Here is a 24,071-nt window from a genome sequence, read left to right on the forward strand (position 1 = left end):
CTACAAAACAGAGATAAATATTAATGTATGATCAGAAGTAAACCTTTAAAAAAAAGCAGCATATAAATTTAAAAATACTAAATTAACATATGCCGAGGAAAAGAACAATCATAGTCTTTTGTTCAATGTGATGAAAGTCTAAGCAAGCAAAAACTCTGTTCTTCTCTAACTTAACATGCTTTTTACCTTTGTAAATCAAATATACCTCATGTAAATTCACGCTCACCTCAGCTGGAATATGCTCATTTCTCCTCCACTGAGCATGAGATGAAGCAGAAGGGAAACCTAATCCCTGAGGAGTGACAGGGCTTGCACCTGGAAACCAGGAGGATGGCCGGAGGGGTTCAGCAGCAACTATTGTAATTTCAGGACGCCTGGAAGTGAAGGCAAAGGGGGTAATTACCTAAAACATTTAAAAATAGTTCTTTCAAGTATAAAAGACCAACACTTTCTCAGCATAGGAAATCAAAATAGCTCAGGTCTTTTTGATTTAACCAAAGATGTTTTTGCATGATTTCAAAGTAACTTACCTGACCTTTCCTAACAAGCACTTAGGCTTCTATTCAGAGGACCCAATTAAATGCCTGAGCCAAAAAGTAGGTTTATTGGCTTCAGTGAAATAATTTACATGCTTAAAGTACTTCAACACAAGTGTAACTCAATTAGATGGAAGAAGTCTTAGTCTTCACAGGATAATGAGAACTAATCATGTGTTTGCCCTTAGCCTGCTACAATGTGAAGTTAAAACTGCTTCTGGCTGGCTACCTAAGAGCTTGTCCTGTCCTCAGACCTCCAGGGAAACCTCCCGCTGTGCTAAAGTGGGGCAGAGCAAGCCTCACAAGGCCTTTGGGACAGGGCCTATTTGCTTACAGCATCTAGTTACAACAGGGACTTCCCTGACAGTCAAGGTCCCATAGGTGCTACCCTTATTCTGTCACTGTTAACAACTGCCGTAGAGTTGCCGTTAACAACACACGTGGCAGTGACAGCCCACGTTCCCAGACGATGGCCCACGGAGTACCACTGATCAGTCTACAGTCTCACACAAAATACACTTTGAGAAGTGAGTTTTGTGAGTGGGTGAAGCATCTGCTACAGGTGCCTCTCTCTGCTGACAGAAAAAAACCCGCAGAAACACAACTGCTAAGACTATTGTAAAAAGAATTAAAAAAGGAGGGCTACAGTTCTTTCGCACCTGAAATAATGGCAGACTCGGTTCACCAGCTATCCAGGTTGGTGACCTCCTTTCTCAATCTCCTTTGAGAAACTGGAAGGAGGTCTGAACGTGTGCTTATTTTCAATGTGAAGTGATCCCATAAATCAGTGTCAGGAAAGTAAAACTGTTCTGCAGAGGTTTGATGGCTGGTTGCATTCTTTTTTTGAGGATACATACAGAAGTTGATGAAAAAATTTCTTAAACTCTTAATCTACCCTGCACTTAAGAATCACAGTATTTTTATTTTATTGCAAGTCAAATTTATTTTTAAACACACTACGGAGAGAGAAGGAAAAAAAATAAACCAGAGTAGAAAGCCATAAAAAGTAATACTATGACACAATCTAACAAGTTTTACAGTAACATCTAATTGCAACATAAATAGCAGCATCATACCTTCTATCCCTCTGCTGTTCACTATGGCTAGAGGTCCGAGAAGCTATTAAGGAAAAGAAAGAAACAAGTTTTGAAGATGTTAAAATATACTGTTCACAGCAATAAGACGAGGATAATAGCATAGCCCTTACCAATCCCCTATCAATGAGATGAAAAACATACAGCATCTGATCATAAACTCCAGATTTTAAGAGTGGCCAAGTTTAAAAAAAAAAAAAAAAAAAAACACAACTATTTGTATTAAATACGAGGAGAATTTTTAAAAAGGTTTTGGGTGCAGTTTCATAATCAGTTTAAGTCACTCTATATCCAAGTTACCACCAAGAGAGATGGTCCTGTCCCCTTTCTTCTTCCTCACCACACGTTCCTATATTCTGGTGACCCTTGAGTTGAAACTACTACTTCTTTTGTTAAAACAATCCATGAGTAAAACAAAAAGAAATACTAAACACGTCTGGCTTTGCTTGATGGCTCATTTCTGAGATGTGTTCTTGAATCTTTTTTTAGTGTCTCTGTTTGTTTTAGAGAGGGAAAAGTACAAAGGCACAAAATCTAAGCAGCTTATTTCACCCTCCTTTATGTAAAAAGAAAGAATTAAATGTTCCCAGCTAGAAATTTCCTAAAGTTTAATCACCTGTGGATTAAGTCAGCAACATTTCTTTTTTTTTTTTTCCAAACCATGTGTTTCAAGTTACATAAAATAAGTGAATCCTGACCTCTTAATGTTTCTATTTTTGCCGTGTTTATATTCAAATAATTTTTTTCCAATGGCCACATTATATTTTCATTTTGATTTCTTTGGAGAGAAAAGGAAATTATCTGAGCGACAGGTTTTTTGCATAGCAAGTGCAATTTAGGAAGTGGTAGAATCTTACTGTGCAAAACCTGACAGTTACGCCATTCCTGTGCCATCACAGAATCATTAGCTGAAACCGGCAAAGCATATTGATTCAAGAGTCCCATAGTGTTGTGTCAGACATACCTCTTCCACAGGGCATTTTTGATGTGCACTATTCATGAGTGCTAGAGAAAAAAAAGAAGGGGTTACAGAAAAGGAAGAGGAAGTGACGGAGAACAAACCAAGGCTTCACAGTGCCAGAAACCATGATTAAATGGGTTAGTCACGCAAGGATAGCGCACGTGCCAGTGTTGTAAGAGGACAACTCTAATGTCTACTCACAATATAGTGTTGTAAAAAAACAAAAATAAAAGCAGATTTTATTTCTAGTCTCATGCTGATTTTAACAACGGTTGTTTAGAAATTTCCCTTGCAATAAATTAACCATGAAGAATGTAACTGAATACAGAAATGTCCACTGTGTTGCTGAAAGAGCCACTGTAGGAATGAGGAATGAGGAGAGGGAAGTAAAATCTCTTTGAATGCTTTTTTTTAGTTTAAAATCATGGTTTATTTGAGTCTGCTTTTTTTCCCTTCCAAAAAGAATGGGTTACACTGAGGAGCTGATACAGATTCAAAGAAGCTGGGATCCCATAATTTACACTCCCACCTACCAAAGAGGTATGGGCAGGCAGGTCGATCCCGGTAAGAGGCACACCGGGACAAAACACAAAGTTTCAGGTATGACTGCACATCTCATAACCCAATTCTGCGAAAATTGTTTGGCTAAGATAAATAAATAAAAAAACGCCACACCTCACCTTCACTTTCTTCTTCAGAGAACTTAGCACAGCACTGATATAATATACACATTAAATTAAAAAAAAAAAAAAACCAACAAAAAAACCACCCACACAAAAAACAAACTGACCCAAACCAACCAATTCCAAGATTACTTTTGCAAAGAGGATGGAAGAAAGTGTTCATTTGGTAAACGTATTCAGTACAACTGCATGGGTTATAGCCAAATTACAATTATAAGGACATTAGAAATAAAAGCTAATTAATGACGGATATAAAACTGAATTGATAAACCTGTCAATTTCTTTCATTCTTTCTTCATTTCTAGATAAATTCTACATGCTGTTTTCTCCTGTGAGACTCTAAATGTACTTCCATCTATTAAAGTTATTAAAACAAATAAGAAAAACCTAACAAAAGTCTGAAAGACCTTTTTCCTTTCTTAACATAGGCAACAAAACCTCCAGTGAGGCATCTATATAATCCATCAAACTCCAAATTTCAAGTAAACAAGTAAATTCACTTGAAAACACCACATTTAAAATATTTATATAAAAATAACTTTTTTAGTAGATACAAATATGTCTCTTCAAAAGGGCTTATTCTGTTTGGAAAAAAAAATCTCCCAGGCATTTATGGAATCAAGCTACTTCCATGTACATAAGCATTTAATATAAACATTTATTTTTTAAGGATCTTGACAAATTTTTTTCCCCTCTGTCTATCAACTCCTCCCCTCTTTTTGCTGTCACATTTTTATGACAACCACACTTTTAGAACATCTTTTGCTCTTAAACCCACAGTAGGAGCCAAGGTGAAAGCTACTGCATCATCTGCTCTCACATATTTCTTGGAGTTCTGCAAATTCTAGGGAAAAGAAAATATAAACTTTCTACGTAATCCTTGCCTCCAGACTTGTACAGCTTTTACTCCTTTACCATTTCAAAGAAATGAATTTAAATTTAAAAGCGTATAAGAGAAGACATTGATTTTTAAAATATAGCACACACCTCATTTAAAAACAAAAGAAAAAAACCCACAATCATTTTTCTGGCCTTGTGGTCTTTTGATCCTGTAAGTCTATTCTTCACTCCCTTTGTGGATTGCCTCAAAAAAGCATGCTATTAATTTTCCCCCCGCATTTCAGATTATGACAACTTTAAGATTTTCTTCCTTCAGGGGAGTCAATGGAAACTTATTTGAGTGCTGGTTTACATACTGACAACTGAAGATATTTGGCTTCTCAACTTCCACTCTAAGAAATGTTCAGAGTGATAATTGTTGGCATTTCCAGGAGCATATGCTTAGTGGTATTTAAGTAAAAGGTAAGCAAAGCAGTTAAAGAAAGGGTGGGAAAGAAAGTGCATAAAAGCCACACCTTTTTGTCTTATAACTTTATTGGTCTCAGGGGAAAAAAAAACATGTCAAAACAACCCGTAACATTGTCACTATTTTTTTCCGTTTGTGTCAATGAGGCATCTAAATGCGTTTAACCTAGTATTGTAGAATTTAAGCAAGTAAAGGATTAATGGCAATACTGTAAATAGAGGACAGATCAGTGACTTACAGATAGATTTTTTTATACATATTTCTTACAAGCACTATTTAGTGGGCTTTATCTAATTATTTTTGAATGTGCAGTGGTAAACGGTACTCAGTTTGTGCTGCATACTTATGTTTCAAATGTTTTTCCTCTACTGTTTCTTCTCTGGGTCCTACTTTTTGAGTGCCCTTAATATGTCATTTGTATTTGAAACACCTACAGATAATGGGGCAAGGAGGCATTTTAAGCTATGAGGTCAAGATGCCTGTATAAGTACAACCACCATTATACCACAAACCCATAAATTGTGATGCTACAGACAAGCTGGTGGCAACAGAAGTCTGACATGCAGTTACCAGTCTTTGGAAGAGAGCTGGGCTAGAATTTACAGTCTTTCAGGCAATCTTTGAAGGCAATATAGAGGCAACTATGGAGTTCATTCAGGGATCTGCTCAGAGATACCATCCCACTGTGAGCACTGAGCGCTTCCACAATATAGACATGGCATAATAATATTCCTAACTTTCCGTTAGCAAATCTGTATGAAATACTGAACAGTTTTGTCATTGCAGAGTGTTTTAAAAGCAAGTTTCATTTTGCATAGCCTCAAGTAGCCCAAGCCTTGTCAGAAAACAAGCTCCAAATTTTTCTGATGTTTTTTATCTATTGTCCCTTCTAGCAGCTGTGAGTAAAGACAATCTTGCTGATTAACTAATTCAGTTAATTCATGTTAAGTATTATTAACAGGTTTTAAAGTAATCAGATTACTTTCTACAACAACATGTGGTAATATTTAAAAACACAGCTTCTTTCAATGCTTTTCTAACACTGGGCTAGACATTTCTACCATCAGTCCTATGAAATATGTAGACTGAGAAATTATTCTTCTCAGTGGACAGCTGCCTAGGAATAAAGTTTATTCATTACAGTATCTCAAGGAGTGCCTCAAGACTGGGCAAACACTCCCTCCCTTACCTACAAAGTAATACACCAGAAGAGCTGACAGAGTGGTCACACGCAAGAGGCCACATCCGAGGTCTCTGCAAAATGAAAGGTGTTACATGGTTACGGGGGCCCTTCTTCAGGGAATGCTAAAAGGATCAGGTAATCCTAATGCAAAAACCAGGAAAAAAGAGTCTAATTTCACTCAAGATCTGATAAGACTATTTCTGTAAAAGTGGAGGTTCAAACTAATTGTAAATTTTCATGCATCTCTGAAGTAAAAAAGTTGAAGCTTTTCTTGTGAACTATTTCTTGGCACAAGGGGGAAGTCTTGCTCCTTTTCTCCTATTTCTGTTTCCAAGCACCTCAAGGAAATGTTAGGTTGTCTGACATTAGAGCTGGGCTGATTTAATGCTCAAGTGTAGCTAAAAGAGATGGTGATGCCCAGTTCCCCTTCCAAACACGGCCTTTTGTCTGCTCTTGAACGAACATTAGCACTCATATGACCCCACAGTGAGTTCAGAGTCTTAAATAAAAAATAAGAACTTTCTGTACAGTTTTTGTCCTTTTTATCTCCCTGAACCTTCTCACCTTGGGCTCAGACTACCAGCAGCACAGGGGAAAGAACATGCCACCCCAAACAGCAGTCTCTGTTTACTGTGTCTGCTTCCCAGCTCCAGTTCTTCTTTGTGCAACTTCCATGAGGGAACAGCGACCAAAAATCACTGAGAGGGGTGACAAAGATCCCTCTTTCCATCCCCAGTGAGGTCAAATACCCTCTTTACAGCTGACCAAATTTCTGGGAACCATAGAGGCTGGCATTGCTGCTGAATAAAATCTGCATAACTACACCCTCAGAGCAAGCCTGTAGTTTCACGCAAATTTGACAATAATGATTCATGAAGGCACTTCACTCCTTCCCACACCTTTCCTTGGGCTGTATGTTCCTGCCTCTGCACTGTTCACTGCATTATGCCAGCCCAAATGTTTGTGCAGATGGGAAGAGAATGAGGTCACGGAACTGATCTGGTTGGGAAAAAGTGGGAGCCAAAAGAACTTAGGAAGCCCCAAGCAAAACAAAAATGAAAAACAAACAAAATCCACAGCCAAAAATGGCTGCAAAACTGCCAAATGGGAAGCCACAGCCTCAGAGTGCATACAAGCTGTTACACATCCTTCATTCAGACACGTATTTGCTTAGGACAGAATGAGAATGGAACAAGCTTACAGGTTCTTCCAACATTTTAGGGCAGCAGACTTGCTTCTGTAGCCCTGCTCCTTAACGCCACCCCGTTCTGGAAGAGTGGAGAATCCAGGGAAAACATCGTTCCCCTTTGTCTCACTACTGCAGCACTTGGCTTGCCTCCTTTTACTTTCTTTGGAATTCTTGTGCATGTTGCGGTCTCTGGCGTCAATGGAAATAGTTTCACTGATTTCAGTGGGAGCTGGATTTAGTGTTGTGTCCTGGTCTGAGACCACCATTAAAAACCCAGGGGTAACTTCTGAAGAGTTCAGATTAAAAAATTACTCCCAAGCATATCTCATGTTCACATGCTTGCCTTCTTCAAGCATACTGGGCTCACCTTCCCGAGTTGTATTGAGCTGTCAGACAACTGAAACAAAATGACACCGTCTTTCTATCCAGAGTTGTAGTCAGGCTGGCTGAAAGGAAGATGAACCCTCTTCGTCTTTGGCCACAAGACAGGGAGAGACTTACCGATACAAAGTCACATAAATCATTGTCCACAGGTTGGAAAATTGAAACCTTGCACATACCTATTGTGTTTCTTGAAAATTGGACATAAACAGCCCACAGAGCTGTGATTAAGAAATAAAGATAGATTTCTAACTCTGTTAGGGAAATACACTTTTCCAGAGAATACCATACTTTTTCCAGATTAATGGCAAGGAGGCTTAGCAATTATTCGGGGTCCATTTATTAATTTAGGTCCATCCACAGGTCTGGTTACTGGCATACAAAGAAATATGGTTTCATATAATGCTTTTTTTTATAGCTTATAATCTGAATAATTCACATGGTACTTAGATTTCATCATAGTTATTTACATATTAATATTATTAAGTATAGTGTTAAAACACATGAGCCAGGGCTTCTTGACCACATTTTTTTTTTCTTGATTGTGCCTCAAAATCAAGTATTGCTTGCTACTATATTTTCAAAAACATAGATATTAATTGCTTAATGATCTTTTAGATGGTTTCTCAGTTAGATGAGAGACTGGGGCCTAGGCAGTCTGAATCAATTTCTGACTCCACCACAAAAGGCCCTCTGTCATCTGGTGCTCTCTGTTTTCCAGTTTCCTATCTATGGCAGCAACAGCACAGCTAAAGTGCTGCATTTTAACTACAGCATCATGTAGACTTGCTCTGAATAAAGCTTTCAGCTTTGACTATCTCCAACCTAATCCATACTAATGAGCCCCTGACTAATAGGTCCCGAAGAAACAAATCAGTAGTACATACACTAATTTATTTTTCCCCATAGCAGAATCCTGAGGGTTGTTTCATTAATATTAAACTGAAAACATGGACAGAAAAGAAATAAAAATGAAAAGCAGAAGAAAGAAGCAGCAGAAAATACTTTGGAAGATGCAGCCAAAGAAATTTTCTGCCTGGAAATACCATGAGCAGGGAAAGGAAAAGAGGAGTAAAACAAAGAAATCAGGGAAGAAGAGTTTGGACTTTCATTCAAGATTTACAAACAATTTTTTGGTTCCCAAAATAAGCCCAGTGCATAAGTGTAATCCTGTCCCCCATATAGCCAATAAGCAGTTGCTGCAAACTTCTACTAAAATAGAACAAATCTTCTACTTCGTCAAGTGAACTCAAAATTGGGCATGTGCAACCCAAGTTCTTCAGAGATGGATCACATCTGTGGACAAATGCATTAGTGCATAAATAAGAAAATGTTAGTAACCGGCAAGAAGGAACAGCCTGTCAGCAAAGCAAAAAGATGGTCTAAAGTGAAGGGGCGAAAAAAAAAAAAAGTAAAAACAAAATTACAGCCCTCCAAAAGCCTGCCAGCCACTTTGTTTTCACATATAAAGCTAACCAGTTACTAAAAAAAAAGATGTAGCCATCTTACAATATTATGATTCTGAAAAAATAGGAAAAGTAGACTTACATCTCTTGATTGCTGCTCTTATGGATGACAAGGGTCCTTGGCTTAATGAAGAGAAAAAAATATTACAATGTGCTTAATGTCTCAAAGAAAAAACAACTAAGTAACATCATGCAGAAATTCCCCATATATTGTTAAGGGTTAGCCAAGTGCATTTTTCCCCTAGGTTGTTATCTTACAGAAACTTGTCCAAAGCTCCTGGAGTATACAACCATACCCAACCCCTTCTAATGAAAACCAGGTTACAGCTTAGCTGCAAGACCCTGCAAAGATAGAAAACCAATTTTTAAAACCATTTCCCCCTCTCGATTCTGTGCTGGAGTTCACATTCTGTTTCATTTGACAGGAAAACTTGGACAAGAGCCCATGTGGGTATACATAGTTTCAGATTATAAGCAGTTAATGACTTGACATTCTTGTAAATAAATAAAACTTACACAGCCCGAGTGAAAACCTACAACCACTTTGCTAAATATTTTTAACAATTACTTAACAACTTATCTTCCCTTTCAGTTGACATTGCATTTTTCAGTAATAACTTGGTGGGTGGGGTTAGACAGGAAGACAACATGACCAAACATTTGTTGATACACAAGGACAGAAAAATGTTTCCTTTTGCCAACTCATTTGTTTTCTTGGCAAGACTAAGGTTTCAGACGCCTCTCTTCTGAAGGTCTTATTTAACAGATATAGCAGCCCTTACTATTTTTGCAGGTAAAAATTGAAACTAATTTGGGATTATCATTTTCAGAAAGTGTTGCTAACTTGAGGAAGATGGTACTAATAACATGCCATTTGTGCAAAGCTACAGAGGAGATTAAAAAAAAGCAAAACCCAACACAACTACTTCGGAAAAGGACTTTTGCTCTTTTTTCTTATTTTTCAAAACACAACAGGTAAAGACTCCTTGTTGGTGAGAAGCCTCTGGAAGCGCTGAACAGTCTTCTTAAGGTTGCAAACAGACTACATCTGGTTTAAATTAATACGATATCTTAATTACACCAGAAAGGTATACCAATCAGGTCTTTTCCGGAAACCTTCTACCACAGCCTTCAGCAGCAGCGTTAAGAGCAGGGATGTTAGTCAGGGGAGGACATGAGCACGTTCATAGAATCATTAAGGTTGGAAAGGACTTTCAAGATGATCAAGTCCAAAACTTTAACGCTGCTCCCACCCTGCCCCAGACCAGTGCCGCACACCAGCCGCTGCAGTTGCTCCAGTGGGATGAAGAATAGGGGGATATGGAGGAGAGAGGAAAGAGACGGTCAAAAAGGACGTGGGTGAAAAAATGTCCCCCCTCTACAGTCCTTCTGGAAACTAATTAAGTCTAGAAATGAATGTTGCTCTGACTGAACTGTTTTCTGAAATAGTTTGGCTAGTCTAGGATAAACAATGTCTATTTGTCTGGTTTCAGAAACAGTTCAAATGTGGCTTGGCCCCTATCCACACAGCTAGCAAAGCTGTGCTAGCAAACATTTCTACCAGTCATACTGCACTGTGCATTCTCAGCAGAAAAGGATTCTGATTTTCCTTCAAAACACCCTTAAAGATAATACATCCTTTATCTTTAAGAAACGCTTTCAACTGTATGTTCCTTACACGTCTAGCCCGGACTCCTTTTTCTCTTCCTTGTACCTTAAGTCTCTTTCTTTTGGAGGTTAATTTTGGAAGCTTTATTCTTCTGCTTTCATTGCTGTTAATAACTACAATCTTTAGGGTTTTATTTTAATCGTATTTAGTATCAGACAGGAAGGAAACTGAAGTCTGGTAACATGAATCTGAAAACTTTTGGAGTAGCAAAAACTTTCTATATCAGAATTCAAGATTTATTTAAGTTTTATAGCAGGAAATTAGGAAATCTGTAAAGTATGCATACTCAAGTATCAGTAAGAACCAAAAGGAACAAGTTAAGTTCGTTCTTCCACTGGCAAGAGTGCTCTGACCCATTGCAATTTGGCTCAGAATCTCATGAGCACTTTAAGACATGAGCAGGTATTTTTGGCTAGAAATCACAGGAGTCATGTAGGCAAAAGTTCAAATTTTCCATGCAACATGAGGACCAAAAGGGTATAGAAAAGATTTTTAAATCAAAGTGCAAAGAACAAAGAAACAAAATCTTCTATGAAACCAATCTGGTGAAGTTGAAGTATGGATATATCAAAAGCAAGGCAGTTCAAGTATGCAACTATCTGTGTCATTTAGAACCCAGGATAACACAGTTCTGTTAGAAAATTTATGAGTTCACGGGCAAAACAAGCTGTTAGCAGATAGTTTTTCTTTTCCACTTTCCCTTAACAGGTCACCCATCAACAACCTTTTGGCAAAGCACTACATTTCCTACCCCCAGGAGAGCCTGAGTCACATTTAGCTTACAATTATTTAAACCCTTTAAAAACATGGAAATGGGAGTGGATGTAGAAATTTTTTTTTCTTTTTTTTTCCCCATGAAGCCCTGTAAAGGAACTGCAAATTTCATAACATTGTTACACACTGAATGCCAGTAATTTAAATAAGATTGAGTTTCTGGGGCAGATTGTGATTTTGCCCATACCTTATGCTGAGCTAACCCCTCCCTGTCCCATAGGCAGCAATTTCTGGTCTCTTGTCCTGTCTTGCAGAGAGAAGTGATAAGGTTACTAATACCTTCCTATGCTCCACAGTTAATGACACATTTTCTCTCAAGCCATTCCAATAATTAACATAACCCAATCGAATTTAATTCTCCTATTTGATGAGGTAGGAGCTGCTGCAATTACTCTACTGTATGGAGTCCCTGCTTCTTTCCCACCTCCTCCTCCTGTCCGTAAGGCACAGCAATGAACCAGAGCACACACAAAATCCCCACAAATGCACATGTCAAGGAAAAATGAAGAGGGAAGAAGTTTAATCCAGGTGGGACCACCAATCCTGGTCCCAGCGTGACTCCCCTGACAGTCATACCAGAACACCCGCGGTGTCAGCGTGACCATCACCAGCCCCTGGGGCTGCGGGACAGCAGCTCCTCTGTCCCCCTGCAGTGTACATAAGCAAAGTCCAAACTCATACTGCTGGAATGAAACAGTGCAGCCAGCAGGAAGTTTCAGAGCATTAAAGACTCTGACAAACATCAGCTCCAATGCCACCCCAGCCGTACCTAATATGGAATAAGTAGAGACGCAAACCCATCCATCCATCCGTCCCCCACGCGATTTAGCATGCAGGAGTGGACAACCAGAGCAACTCCTCTGACATTTACACATTTATCCTTGGCCTCGCTCACTGTTAAATTAAAGCACAAACTCTGTTTCATTTCCAGCTAAGGCAGCAGCTTTGTTGAGCTTCACCTGCCAACCCCTCAAAAGGGGGAACTAACCCACCTCTGCCAGGCCCTCTGCACACCCAAACCAACCCACTCAATAGGTTCAGAGGGGATCTGTAAGCTGCTGTACCTGCTATTGCTGAAAGCAGTTGGGAACTTTAAGTCAGCAATAATAAGAAAAGGGTCCCGTGGGTCACCATTTCTGAAAGATAAAAAACCTGGAGTAGCGTGTTTGAAGACGTTAAACACCTACTCACTCTTCCTGGCAGGCTTCATTCTGGGCTTCAAGGGCAGGTTTTCTAAATATAAACACTTGAGGAAAACACTTCAAAAGCGTCCTTTGGGCCTGTGTGTTGGGGAAATAAAATTGCCACAAACTAGACTGGGCAAAGCGCTTTTACCCTTTAACAGAGTACGTGCACTTAACCGTGTATAAGCCATGGTCTCTGCCTCGTCAGGGGCTCTGCTCCAACACCTCTACTCGCGCTGAGCAGTGTCTCTCTTCAAACGCAACTTCAGCGTAGCTACAGTATTACTGAAAGGCCCGCTCCTGCGGGGCGACTCCTGACCCAACACAGGGGCTGCGCGAGCATCGCTCACCTGAACGCTCACCACACAGCGGCGGAGGGCAGGGGCTGCTCAAGCGGAATAAAGCTCCAATCACACAGGCACCGCCGAGCGAGCCGGCAGGGATTTGCATGTGCCCGCAGCAGGACAGCATTCAAGTCACAAGTTACCCGAGCAAAGAGGCCAGGAGGTTCTAGGCTACCTTTTCACCCACACGTGTTTTAGCTGTTTCAGGAGCAGCAGTGGCTCCAGCCCAGCCCAGGCCAGCCGAAGGCACCTCATGGACGCGTTCCCACCAGCAGCCAGCGCTGCTGCTGAGCGCAGAGAGGCAGAGGAGTGCTGGGCTTCACCTGCCTCTGGAGAGCACAGGCAGCACTGGCGTGTGATGGCTCCCGCCTGCCTGTGAGCATACCCGTAGCCATTTAGGGGGGTCTCCTCCAGCCATCTACAGCCTTCTGACCTATGGGTTCTAGTACTGCTTGGGACACAAAAGACACCCCAGGGTATGGTCCTGTCTCAGCATCTCTCCTTCATCCACTTCCACCAGTCTCCTATAGGCTTGCATGGGATTCTCAGCAGGAATTGAGCAATCCTCCACAACGCCTGCTCCCTTTATCAGAACCAGACCTTTGGTTTCTTTATCTAAACTGACATAACAATGAATATCCTACAGGAAAACTGACTGCGCTTCTTTCATACACCACTCCAGACATACACAAAAGCCTGGCGGGGGGTGGGTGGAGGGAAGAATGAAAAACAATGATCACTTGTTCTAAAAAATGAATATACTGAAGCATCTGCTGCAAAGCCACAAAATTTATCCTTCATATCATGTTATACAAAGCTTTTCTTAAAGTATCAGTCCGTAGGGTTCACACACCTGTGTAAAAGTTTTTTAATTGTGGTTAATGTCCCTGTATTACACACAGAGAGTAAAAAAAGTTAAAATGTTGCTATTTTTTTAATGTCTTGTGACTTCTTGGAATGTGAGCCAAGAATTTTTAAATAGCTAATGTTGAAATTATTGTAAGGCAAAACACTAGTTTAATAAAGGGCATCATATATCCCTCTCAGTTACTTTAGAAATCATGCCATCTTTATAGCAGCCAGTGTACTACAGTATAACATTGAAAAAAACTTATTAGAAGACATTATTCCAAACACAAAATGTTTAAAATGCCACCTAAATGATTCCACTGCAGACTGAGTCACAGAAAGATGTTAGTAATTTTCTAGTTAAATTAAGGGTGGTGCAAAAGATCAGATTTACCATCACCCTGATAGTGAGCCAAAGACAGACCTATTAGTTCGACCAAAAAGTTCCCAAAGTTAGGACAGAAGAGTCACAGCTATCCCATCTTCATGATGTGGATGCAGCAGACAGAACTGTATTAATCCTGTGGATTAAGTGAATCTACACTAAAAATTTATCCACAGTGATCAGCCTCTTCAATGCCTCCACTGACTCCCAGTCCTCCAACCGATAGGTGTAAATTAGATTACATGACACAGGGACTCCAGCTGCAGTTTCCCCATGAGTGTTAAGAGTAGTGGAGACTGGGCAGCAAGTAGTCCCACCTTCCCTATGCTCACCATTTCCAGCAGCTCTCTTGTGTTGGTGCTGACGTGGTCACAAATCTGCTGGATCAGCCACGTGATTCTCCTAACAACAAACAATCCCATCCCAAACATCCTGATTAGTTTTCAGCCAGACAGGCCGACCGCTCCAGATGGCTGCGGAACCACAGGAGCACCAGGCTGACACTGCAGCAGCGGTGGGAGCGGACAGCTGGGAAGGACAAGCGGACAAGCAGTCCTTGGGGTAAGCAACTCAGTCTACTACTCACAAAAACAAACCTTAAGTCCGTGGCTCTTCAGCTAATCCGACAGCAAATCACCAAATGCTGGTTATACCTCAGGTCAGCCGTTCTTCTCACCCCTCAGTATCAGTTGTCCCACTCTCTTTTTCTCCCCCCCCCCCCCCTTTTTTTTTCCCCCTCCTGTTAGCGAGGATCATCCAGATTGGCTCACTGGGAGATCAGACAATCACCAGAATACAGCAGCTGGCAGCAGCCTGGCACTACAGTGGTCACTCTGTAAAACGAAGATGCACTCTCACGTCCTCTGCTAAATCATGGGGTATTGTCTTCTATATCCTGTGGGTATAGAAGGCTGATAAAAATCCAGTCACCTAAGAAATCACATGCTCAATAGTACAGATCTGGTCATCTAGGAAACCCGACTCATCCCGGTACAACTTTACTTCTCTCTTGGGTCCAGCCCGAAGAGCAAGTAATTCTGAACCAGTAATTAAGTCTGGTGACAATTCAATCCTCATCACTATATGCTGAGGATGTCTAATTCTGCATCACTTGATGAATGCCACAACTGCAACTTCCCACTGTCTCGACAAGTGAGGATGCAGTTAAGAAGCAGCTAAAATCCAGCTGCTCGGCTAATTAAAACAGCTCACGTTGATCAGCATAGGGAAATACTTTCAGGAATTGCTCTCTAGCTGTTTCTTCAACCACTTATTACATATACATGTGCTTGTCACTGTCATACTTGGGGATCATATTTCAGCAACCGAACCTTCAATTTTAAGGCAGAACACAGGCAGGAAGCCAAAGCAGATCATGGAGGTAGACGATAACATTTCACACTCCGATTCTCACAGCGAACTAGAAGTCACGAGGTTGCAACAGCTTCCACACTTGGTAACGTCCAGCTTAGATCTCAAAGCTGAAACACCTCCCAAATTTTTTGTGAATCTGAGTCACTCAGCTCATGTGTACCCTGAATTAACTCTTTCCTGATCCAGAGCTACAGACATGCTAGATAGATTTCCCCTAGCATTTTCTTTCAGACAGCCTGAGCTGAATGGCACCTTGCCCCTGAAGATGACTGTATGAACTCGCCCATTCCAGAAAGGGTTCCTCAGAGCATGATTCAAGTTATTCTCAGTCTCCATTGTATATTTACTGATTTCAGCTCCCAATAAAACATACGTTAAAAGAACGAAGGGCCCTGCTTATTGAAAGTTTGGCCCTCCTGTAACAGCTGAGTCCCCTCTATGCCATCTATCAACATGTTTTTACTCAGTGTTGTGATAACCCTGATGGTATGTTTTGATTAAAATTAATAAATAGTATTTATGCTTTAATGACAATTTAACCTTGGCAGTAAATATTTTTAGTAGTAGAAAGCACCTATAATTTTCGTAACAGCATAATAGCAATGCAGCACTGCAAAAGTAAATGCAAGTATCACTGAATTGTCATAGTGATAGTGGCAGGATATTTGGGCCCAGCCAGCACTACATTCAGACACAAAAGTAAGGGTTAAAAAACTGAAGGGAAGAACCAGCTCTTTCAGATAAAAAATTTAGCTGTAAACTGCAGCTTCTTCTGATGGAAATTCTTTACCATGAAGTCTACAGAGTTTCTGCATTTGCAAATGGGGAAAGATGACAGTGCCCTACTTCTATAGTTAATACGAAACAAAGCTTGTTTCTGAAGAATGGTTCTTTGTTTCAATTATTTGCTACTGCAATACAGAAAAGTATTACTGAAAAATCAGTAAATCAAAGCCCCCTCTAGCTCTTGTCAGGACATTCTGCTTGCTTCATACATCTCTGTACATCAAATACAATCTGGTGGCTGAATGAGCTCCAGAACCTTTGTAATTGACATCACAGATGAATAAAACCTGGTTTAATCATGAAGGATGAGCAGGACAAAGGCATAAAGAAAACCTGTAGATCTGGATCCACAGGATTCAAGATATCTTCACAGGGCTTTAACTATTATAAAGTATGGATATTAGATTTTCTTCAAATAGTCTGTGTACTTCATAGAACATGTAAGTCTAGCGTTAAGGTTATCTTTAAAGTCTTGTAAAGGGGGAAAGTGGTATGTGAATGTCCTCATACGACTAGAAGCATTAATAACGATTACTAACAAAACAGGTAACACTTTGCATTATAAGTGAGTATCTTAAATCCGTACTAAACCAGTTACCTGCAGATCAGCAAAGAGAAAAGAATAGGTGATGGGGGGGAAATCACCCAAAGTAGTGAAAAGATGGGTGTATTTCATCTGGCCTTTTGAAAACGTACAGGCTGAGAAGCTTAGGAATAGAAACACAACAGAGCATGGCTCCAGAGAGTAATAAGAAGGAACTAAAGGGTGTTGACTGCAAGAGCAAGAACCCAGCAGGACCCACAGAATGAATGAGCTGGAGGTGAGGAATCTGGAGGAGAATGCTCAGGTGCTTGCAAGCATACAGAGCTCAAAGACTTCAGAACAGTAATCAAACCGAGGGATCAAGGTATAGGTGTTTCTTACTTTCCCTAGATCTGTTTCCAGTGTAAAAATAATCTGTAAAATATAGGCCCATTTGCTTCAACTATTGTGCATCCTTTGAGGAGGAAACTAGTGTATGTATGAGGAAGGAGTTCCTGGGGAATCTTGAGGCCTTGGCAGATGGATAATTGAGTCTCACTTCCAAGGGACAGTACCAAAGAGCTTCTACACTCAGCAATCAAGATACTATCCGGATCCTGCCTAGTCAGAGATTAACAGCACACAATTCCATCTCTGTTATATAAAAGTCAGCTGTTTGAGAAGCATCCAGAATGTAAAGTTCAACCTAAGGCATGTAAGTGGGATTAGGAGAAGTGTTCGATGCTGGTGTGACCTCAGTGCCAAAAAAATCAGCTGAGCACCTTTGAGAATTTCAAAGTACAACAAAGGCCAACGCTGAGCTCTTTGACAAGTCCCATCCTGTAGGATTTCCATGCTCCTTTAGCCTAATTCAACTTCTTTGTAGGCCATCCGAGTCAAATAAGCAGCAGGAAATGTGCTGGAGTTTAAGCTTTAGCTGAGTGAGGAAACAAAAGGAATTTACTCATTGTTTTAATTATAAAGACATTTGTTGTGAAGGGACAATCTATAAAATAGATGTATTAATACATGTGCATCAAATATAGCGAAGTCTTAACTCAGCACTTAACAAAAACCCTTTTACACTGTAAATGTGAACTAGCAGCCAAAAAATGTGTGTAAAAATATTACAAGGTCATCCGTATAGAGACATACTGGCTACAAACTGGCCATTTCTATTCATAAATAAAATAAATCATTTAACAAGCAGCAGAAACACTCATTTTCAACCCTCCCATGTTAAAGCCTCACAAAAGTAAAACCATCTTCATGCATGATGACATCTTGTTCCAATGGACTGTTGACTCACCCAGTTACACCCTACAGTACATGAGGTCCATGAACTTGTAACAGTGGCCCTTACAGAATGCACAGTGCACAGAAATTGTAAAATAAAATCTCATAACCACACCCTTCACCAGACCTGTCTTTCCAGGAAGTGCCTTGCATGCAGCTCAGTCAGAGAAATGGCATGTTTACCTACACACTCTTCCCTTGCCCTTCCTCTAAAAATACTGAAATGCTTCCTTTTCTTCTATACCACAAATATTGACAGAGGTTTTGGTTACAAAATACACAAAAATGATTCCTCAGAAACTTGCACTACATAGCAACAAACTATACATTCATACATCTGTAGGTCCACAATGTTTACCTCCAAGTTTAAATATGACCCTAAACTGCAGTCCTTTTTATTCATTCACAAAGAACCAGCAACTTTGAGATGAAGGTCAACCATTCCGAAAAGATATGCATCAAAGATCACGTCTTGTCAACTCTGATTTTACAAGGATGTAGGTAAGGTATAGCATATAGGTAAAGGTAATATCTTTGTTAGTCCAAGTTGGGGAAAAAACAGATAAGTTTTGGGATACTCATATTCTTTTCCAAGGGTGAAACAGAAGCATCAATTATCAGAGCCAAACAGTTTTTTAAAATCACACTTACACCTACAAAACCTGTATCTATTCCAAACACACTGCAAAATCCTGAGAGGCAGGCACAGTACCGAGTTTGCTGTAAAAGCACTCAAACACCTACCTCAACAACCAAGAGAAGGACTTTAACCTCTGGGGATACTGCTCCAGTGAAACAGATCTCATCTTTGAGCAAGTCACCATGCAAACATACTACAAGACAAGAGGAACTTCCTCCATCCTCAATCATATACCCTGGCTGTCTTACAACATCACGGATTTCAAATTATATGGCAAATCAGTAAATACTGCAGCCTTTAATAGACGGTTATAGCTTGGAAGAAATAATCACTATCATCACCTCTCCCCACTCAACTAAATTTAGCTTCAGAAACAAGTACCTTGTAGAACAGATTAAACCGGACCTTTCTGGAACAACAGTCATAAGAAATACCTTGCGAAAACATTTCACAGCCACAGAAATCAATGCCCCTCCCTAGCCTGTAAGAATCCCCCAAACACAGAACTCTTTCCCATGCTTCTCCATACACTTCAATCAATGCACCACATGCCACCAGGTAAATTAGGCAGAGGAAATGAAGAGCCACAAAGTATCGGGTTCAGCTTACTCCTGTGACTGGAAGGACTGAAAAACCACAGATCAGTGGAGTTACCCTTCTCTCGTAACCACCACTTCATCTCTGACCTCTGACCCTTGATCCCAAATATTTACAAAGACAGGCTTATAAAAGCATATTTTTAAAATAAAAAAAATAATCTCCAGTGCAGCTCTGGATTCACATAATATAACAGGTAATTTCTCTAACCTTCACTCTCAGCAATGCCCTTAACTCCAAAGGCAGTAAATTGTTCCTGTCCTCCTCACGTCAGCCAGCAACCTTACCCTCCTCTCCCCTTGCTAACATGCCTCTCGTTCTCCATAAGTAATAGCGACCTTTTCCTTGAGACAATCTATTTAAACCCAGAACAACAGCATTTTAACTTTCTTAAAGAAGCAGCACAGCTATAGGGAACGACAGCTCAGTCTCATACTACGGGACATAGAAAGCATTATATAAAACTGGCAGACACCAAATTCTAAAGAGTCAAAGAGACTTTTCAGCATGCAACGTGAGGTTAAGCTGTGGCACTGCTTGCCACAAAACTCTGTGGGTGCTAAAAGTGTATGTGAATTGAAAAAAATTTAAAGAAAAGCCATTGAGGACTATTAAATACAAAGCATCACCTCTCAGAGGCCCCGAGCCACAGAAATCTGCATGCTGACAGAATGTACGGATACTTTCCAATGCACACTTGTTTTTTCCTTATCTTCTTCCTTAGGCTTCTACTTCACACATAAGCAAAGACAGAATTAAAATATTGGAATAGGTGGACTTTTGGTCTCCTTAACAAAGGCCATTTTTACACCCTTAGTTGTCTATCAGGATGGAAGGAAGTCGCCTGTCTGAAAGCTTTGTCATTTTTTCCAGTTACTTCAGTTATTCTAAGAAGATAAATCTTAAGATAAAAGGACAAATCTTGGGTTGTTTACTTTTTAAAGACATTTAAAAAACCTAATATTTTTTAATGTGAAAAGAACCTTGGCAATTTCTATTTTACGCCCTCCAAGAACATTAATGATTTTGTTTTATATCTCTATTCAAGTACATCTGTATTACACTAAGCAAAATACCTGTTTAGCACCTGCAGCAAGGCAGTTATTGCACTAAGTATTTGAATTAACAAAATGGCACTGCTAACAGACATAATTAAAAAAACCTACAAAAGACAGTATGGAAACAGTAGTTAAAGGAAATACAGAAAACTGTGTAATCATTTCAGATCTGTCCTAGATGGAAAAAAATAAATGCTGTTATTAACAGAAAGCATTGATAGTCTGTTCTCACTGTAAAATGTTCATTTAATAGAACGCATTTCCTTGTCAACAGCCTCAGAAGGAAGAAGACAGATTGGGCAGCAATGCAAATATTCTTCTGTCCTATACACCAGTAAGGTGTGTTGAGAAAGCCTCTCCTGCAGCAGTCATTACCGTACTTGTCCCATGATACTGTTCTCTTCCTTCCTCGCTGTCCAGTCTTCACCCAACAGGAACACTACACACTTTTAGTTATTCACGGACCTAGTATTTTAGAAGGCGCAGTGGAAACAAGGTAATAACACAATGGTCTTAAAAGCAGTTGCCCAAAAGAAACCATGTTGTTGGGAGAGGAAGGAAACTTCCTGAACCGGTCCAATCATAAAATGGTATCAAGATTGTTTGTATTAATACTGCATGCCAGTGTGTGAGGCGATGGGGAAGCAGAAGTCCAGATGACATGGAATAGAAGAATTATAATAGTAAAACCAAAGCTATATTGCTTAATATAACATGAGATCACTGATGTACTTCTTTCGCTTGAACTAGATATTATGTTGTAGATCAAAAGAGAGATTAAACAAGTAATCCTTGTTTGTGGTTGGAACACTATGATTAGATTTGGACCTTCTCTTTAATTAGAAGTCAACCTTTGCCTCATGCCTCAAGAGATGGGAATGTCCACTATACCCAGAACAGATGACAAATCTCTTGTAACAATTCTCCCAAGATTAAGATGTGGCTATGCATACTTATAAAGACCATACTTACATGAATACTTTCCACATTTAGGGTTGTGTGGTCTAATTTCAGTCCTCTGTAGCAAGAGACTTGCCTGTGACCTGGCTTGGTTGTAGCCTCCAAGGGAACAGGCAACATGAATTTTTGTACCACTGAATCTTAGTTCTCTTTCTGAAGCTGAAGTAGTTGGAAACAAATGCGAAAGCAGATCATCCTTGTCGACACTAAGGATATGTAGACAGAGCTAGTACTAGCTCAGCTGAGCCTATGGTTTGTCACAGATGGCCAAAACTAGAACAAATCCCATACGTAAACGTGGCCTAAATTTAAATGGTGATACCTACACTGAGCAAAATACTGGTTTTGAAAAGAGAAATTTTGTAGCAAAATCGGAAATGCAACAAATGACAGGATCAGAGCCTAAAGTACAGTTGTGCAAACTGCACAGTGAGCATTAGACAGAAAAAGAGTAAGAAGGAATAAACTATCAGTGCGACAGGCCTCACTATGAATATTCTTCCCCCATGATGTAGTGAGGATGCAACTGTAACATGCTTTGAAAGAGTACTTGATCAATCACTTCAATGTTCAACCTGCCAAATCAGCTGCTACTTAAGGTAACCAATTACCTATACTAGAATGATCTGCAGACACCGAAGAATAACTTACAATGAAATGACAAAGTAGGTGAGCAGTACAGAAAAAGAGAACAACAACAACAAAAAGTAACAATCTCTTCTCTCTTGTGCACATCAGAGTAAAAGGCCATGGAAACCAACACAATATAACTGCAGACTGAGCTCTCCCACTCAAATTCCAGAGGTGAAGGAAAATGTGGATATGACCTGCGCCTAGACAGAAACCTACACAAATCCTTAGGGAAATAAACCAAAGCTCAAATATCAGCTCCAGCACTCTTAAACCAAAGCTCAAATATCAGCTCCACCACTCTTAAAATATCAACATTAAATTCTTTCAGAGAGAACCAAACTACTACCACTTCTGAGCTGCAGTTTACAACCTGCTGAGTCTGCCTCCTCAGCCCCGACACATATCCCATAGGCTTCCCTTAGCAGCTCCTCCTCCTTCTCTGTTTTCTTTGAGACTATTACAAATACCTTTGGAAAGAATTCTCTTCTAGCTCTCTTTCCCATCCACCAGATGAATTTCATGTGCTATTTGTCATTGAAATGTCTTAGGGAGAAAAAAGAATAATCATAAAGAGGAAATTATAACCATGACTGATTAATTTGGCCCATTGCATGTTACTTATAAACAGGGAATTCCAATTCTCCCCATGTGTCCCTTCTACCTCAGAGTAGGGTTAAAAGATAAAGTCGTATGGTTGTTTTAAAGATAATCATGGCCTTTTTATAGGGAAAATGTGAGATCTTCTCAAAATGACCCCTGATAGGAAAGTTCCACAATTAAAAAACCTGCAACGTGTAATTGTGTGCTTCCTGAAACCACCTTTTCTACAACTAAGGTCTATCTTGGTTGTTTATGTACCAGACAATTCTCCGAATGCACAAGGAGAGTGGCCTTCTGTCTGGATGGTCGTCAGTATCTTCTACAGGAGTCTACTTGGAAAGGTGATGGAACAGTGAGACTTGCTCATGTACACAAGATGCCCAAAGAAGCACTGAAATTCTTTCAGTAAAGGAGGAGGGTGAACCTTTTTCTCGTCATTTCTTCAACAACCATGTCATTCTCAGCATTATTTTCCATCATGAATTAGCATAAGCACTGGAGAGCAGCCCAGACAACAGGAGGAGTTATTCAGGGCACCAAAGCAAGTAGTCCTTCAGAATTCCCCTTGCAGAAATCAGGAACAGAGTGCTCTTTTAATAAAACAAATCCCTCTTCTCTATTTAAGAATAAGGAATCTGGAAGGCTGGCTACGATGCACCCTTCACAATATCTTTTTACCTCTATCTGTGAGATGAATAGCCAAAAATCCCCAGTGCAACAGTGATGAAACAGTGGCATTAAAACAAACACCCTCAGCAACATGCTCTAGATACCCACATGATCCTTAATTGCCAACAACTAAGCTGAACCCATCTGCCATTTATTCCTCTGCTCTACCTGCTATTTTTTTTTCCTCTGTTACAGATAAATATAAACTGAGCAGGGAAAATTAACATTGCAAAGAATAAATTAAACATAATGATTTATTGTGGCAAAGAAGCTGTCAAAAAAATATGCTGCTGCTTCTACTCCTGGGAGGAACATCTCTGATGTGCACAGCACATGCAGCTGACCAGAAAGACATGATAAACAAAAGAAAGACACATAAGCAGATTCCAGTCTCAAGTTTCACCAGTTTAAATCCACACTCAACCAGTGGGATTGCACCACAGTCCAAGTGACTGACCCCAAAATTTAGTGCTCAGAATGAAAATAATGGACCCACAGGATCCTACTCTTTAGATACCAACACCAACAGAACAAGGGGTAATGGTTTTAAACTAAAAGAGGGCAGATTCAGACTAGATATAAAGAAGACATTTTTCACAATGAGGGTGGTAAAACCCTGGCACAGGTTGCCCAGAGAGGTGGTAGGTGCCCCGACCCTGGAAACATTCCAGGTCAGGTTGGATGGGGCTCTGAGAAACCCAATCTCATTAAAGATGTCCCTGCTCACTGCAGGGGGTTTGGACTAGATGACCTTTAAAGGTCCCTTCCAACCCAAACTGTTCTATGATTCTGTGAACAGTCATGACACCAAAACCCTGCTTCCTGCTCTGCCATTGATTTATTGTGCGACTTGCAAGAAATCACTCTGCCCTGAATCTGCTTCATCTGTAAAGTGGAGACAGACTTTTTTTCCCTGGAGATCAGTCTTCTG

General features: G+C 40.0%; 1 protein-coding gene across 1 annotated transcript in view; it reads right to left on the reverse strand.

The window, feature by feature from the left end:
- SH3D19 (SH3 domain containing 19) overlaps window positions 1–24,071 on the reverse strand; it is a gene marked incomplete at its 3' end in the record, with an annotated part of 81,680 nt that overhangs the window by 32,451 nt on the left and 25,158 nt on the right. Inside the window, exons 3-5 of the mRNA XM_081999716.1 lie at window positions 8,882–8,922; window positions 1,613–1,655; window positions 227–374 (exon numbers count right to left, since the gene is read on the reverse strand). Coding sequence (XP_081855842.1) covers window positions 227–374; window positions 1,613–1,655; window positions 8,882–8,922 — 232 coding nt within the window. The remainder of the gene's footprint in view (window positions 1–226; window positions 375–1,612; window positions 1,656–8,881; window positions 8,923–24,071) is intronic.

This window comes from Phaethon aethereus (assembly GCF_964289735.1).
Source record: "Phaethon aethereus genome assembly, chromosome: 4".
NCBI classification, from domain to species: domain Eukaryota; kingdom Metazoa; phylum Chordata; class Aves; order Phaethontiformes; family Phaethontidae; genus Phaethon; species Phaethon aethereus.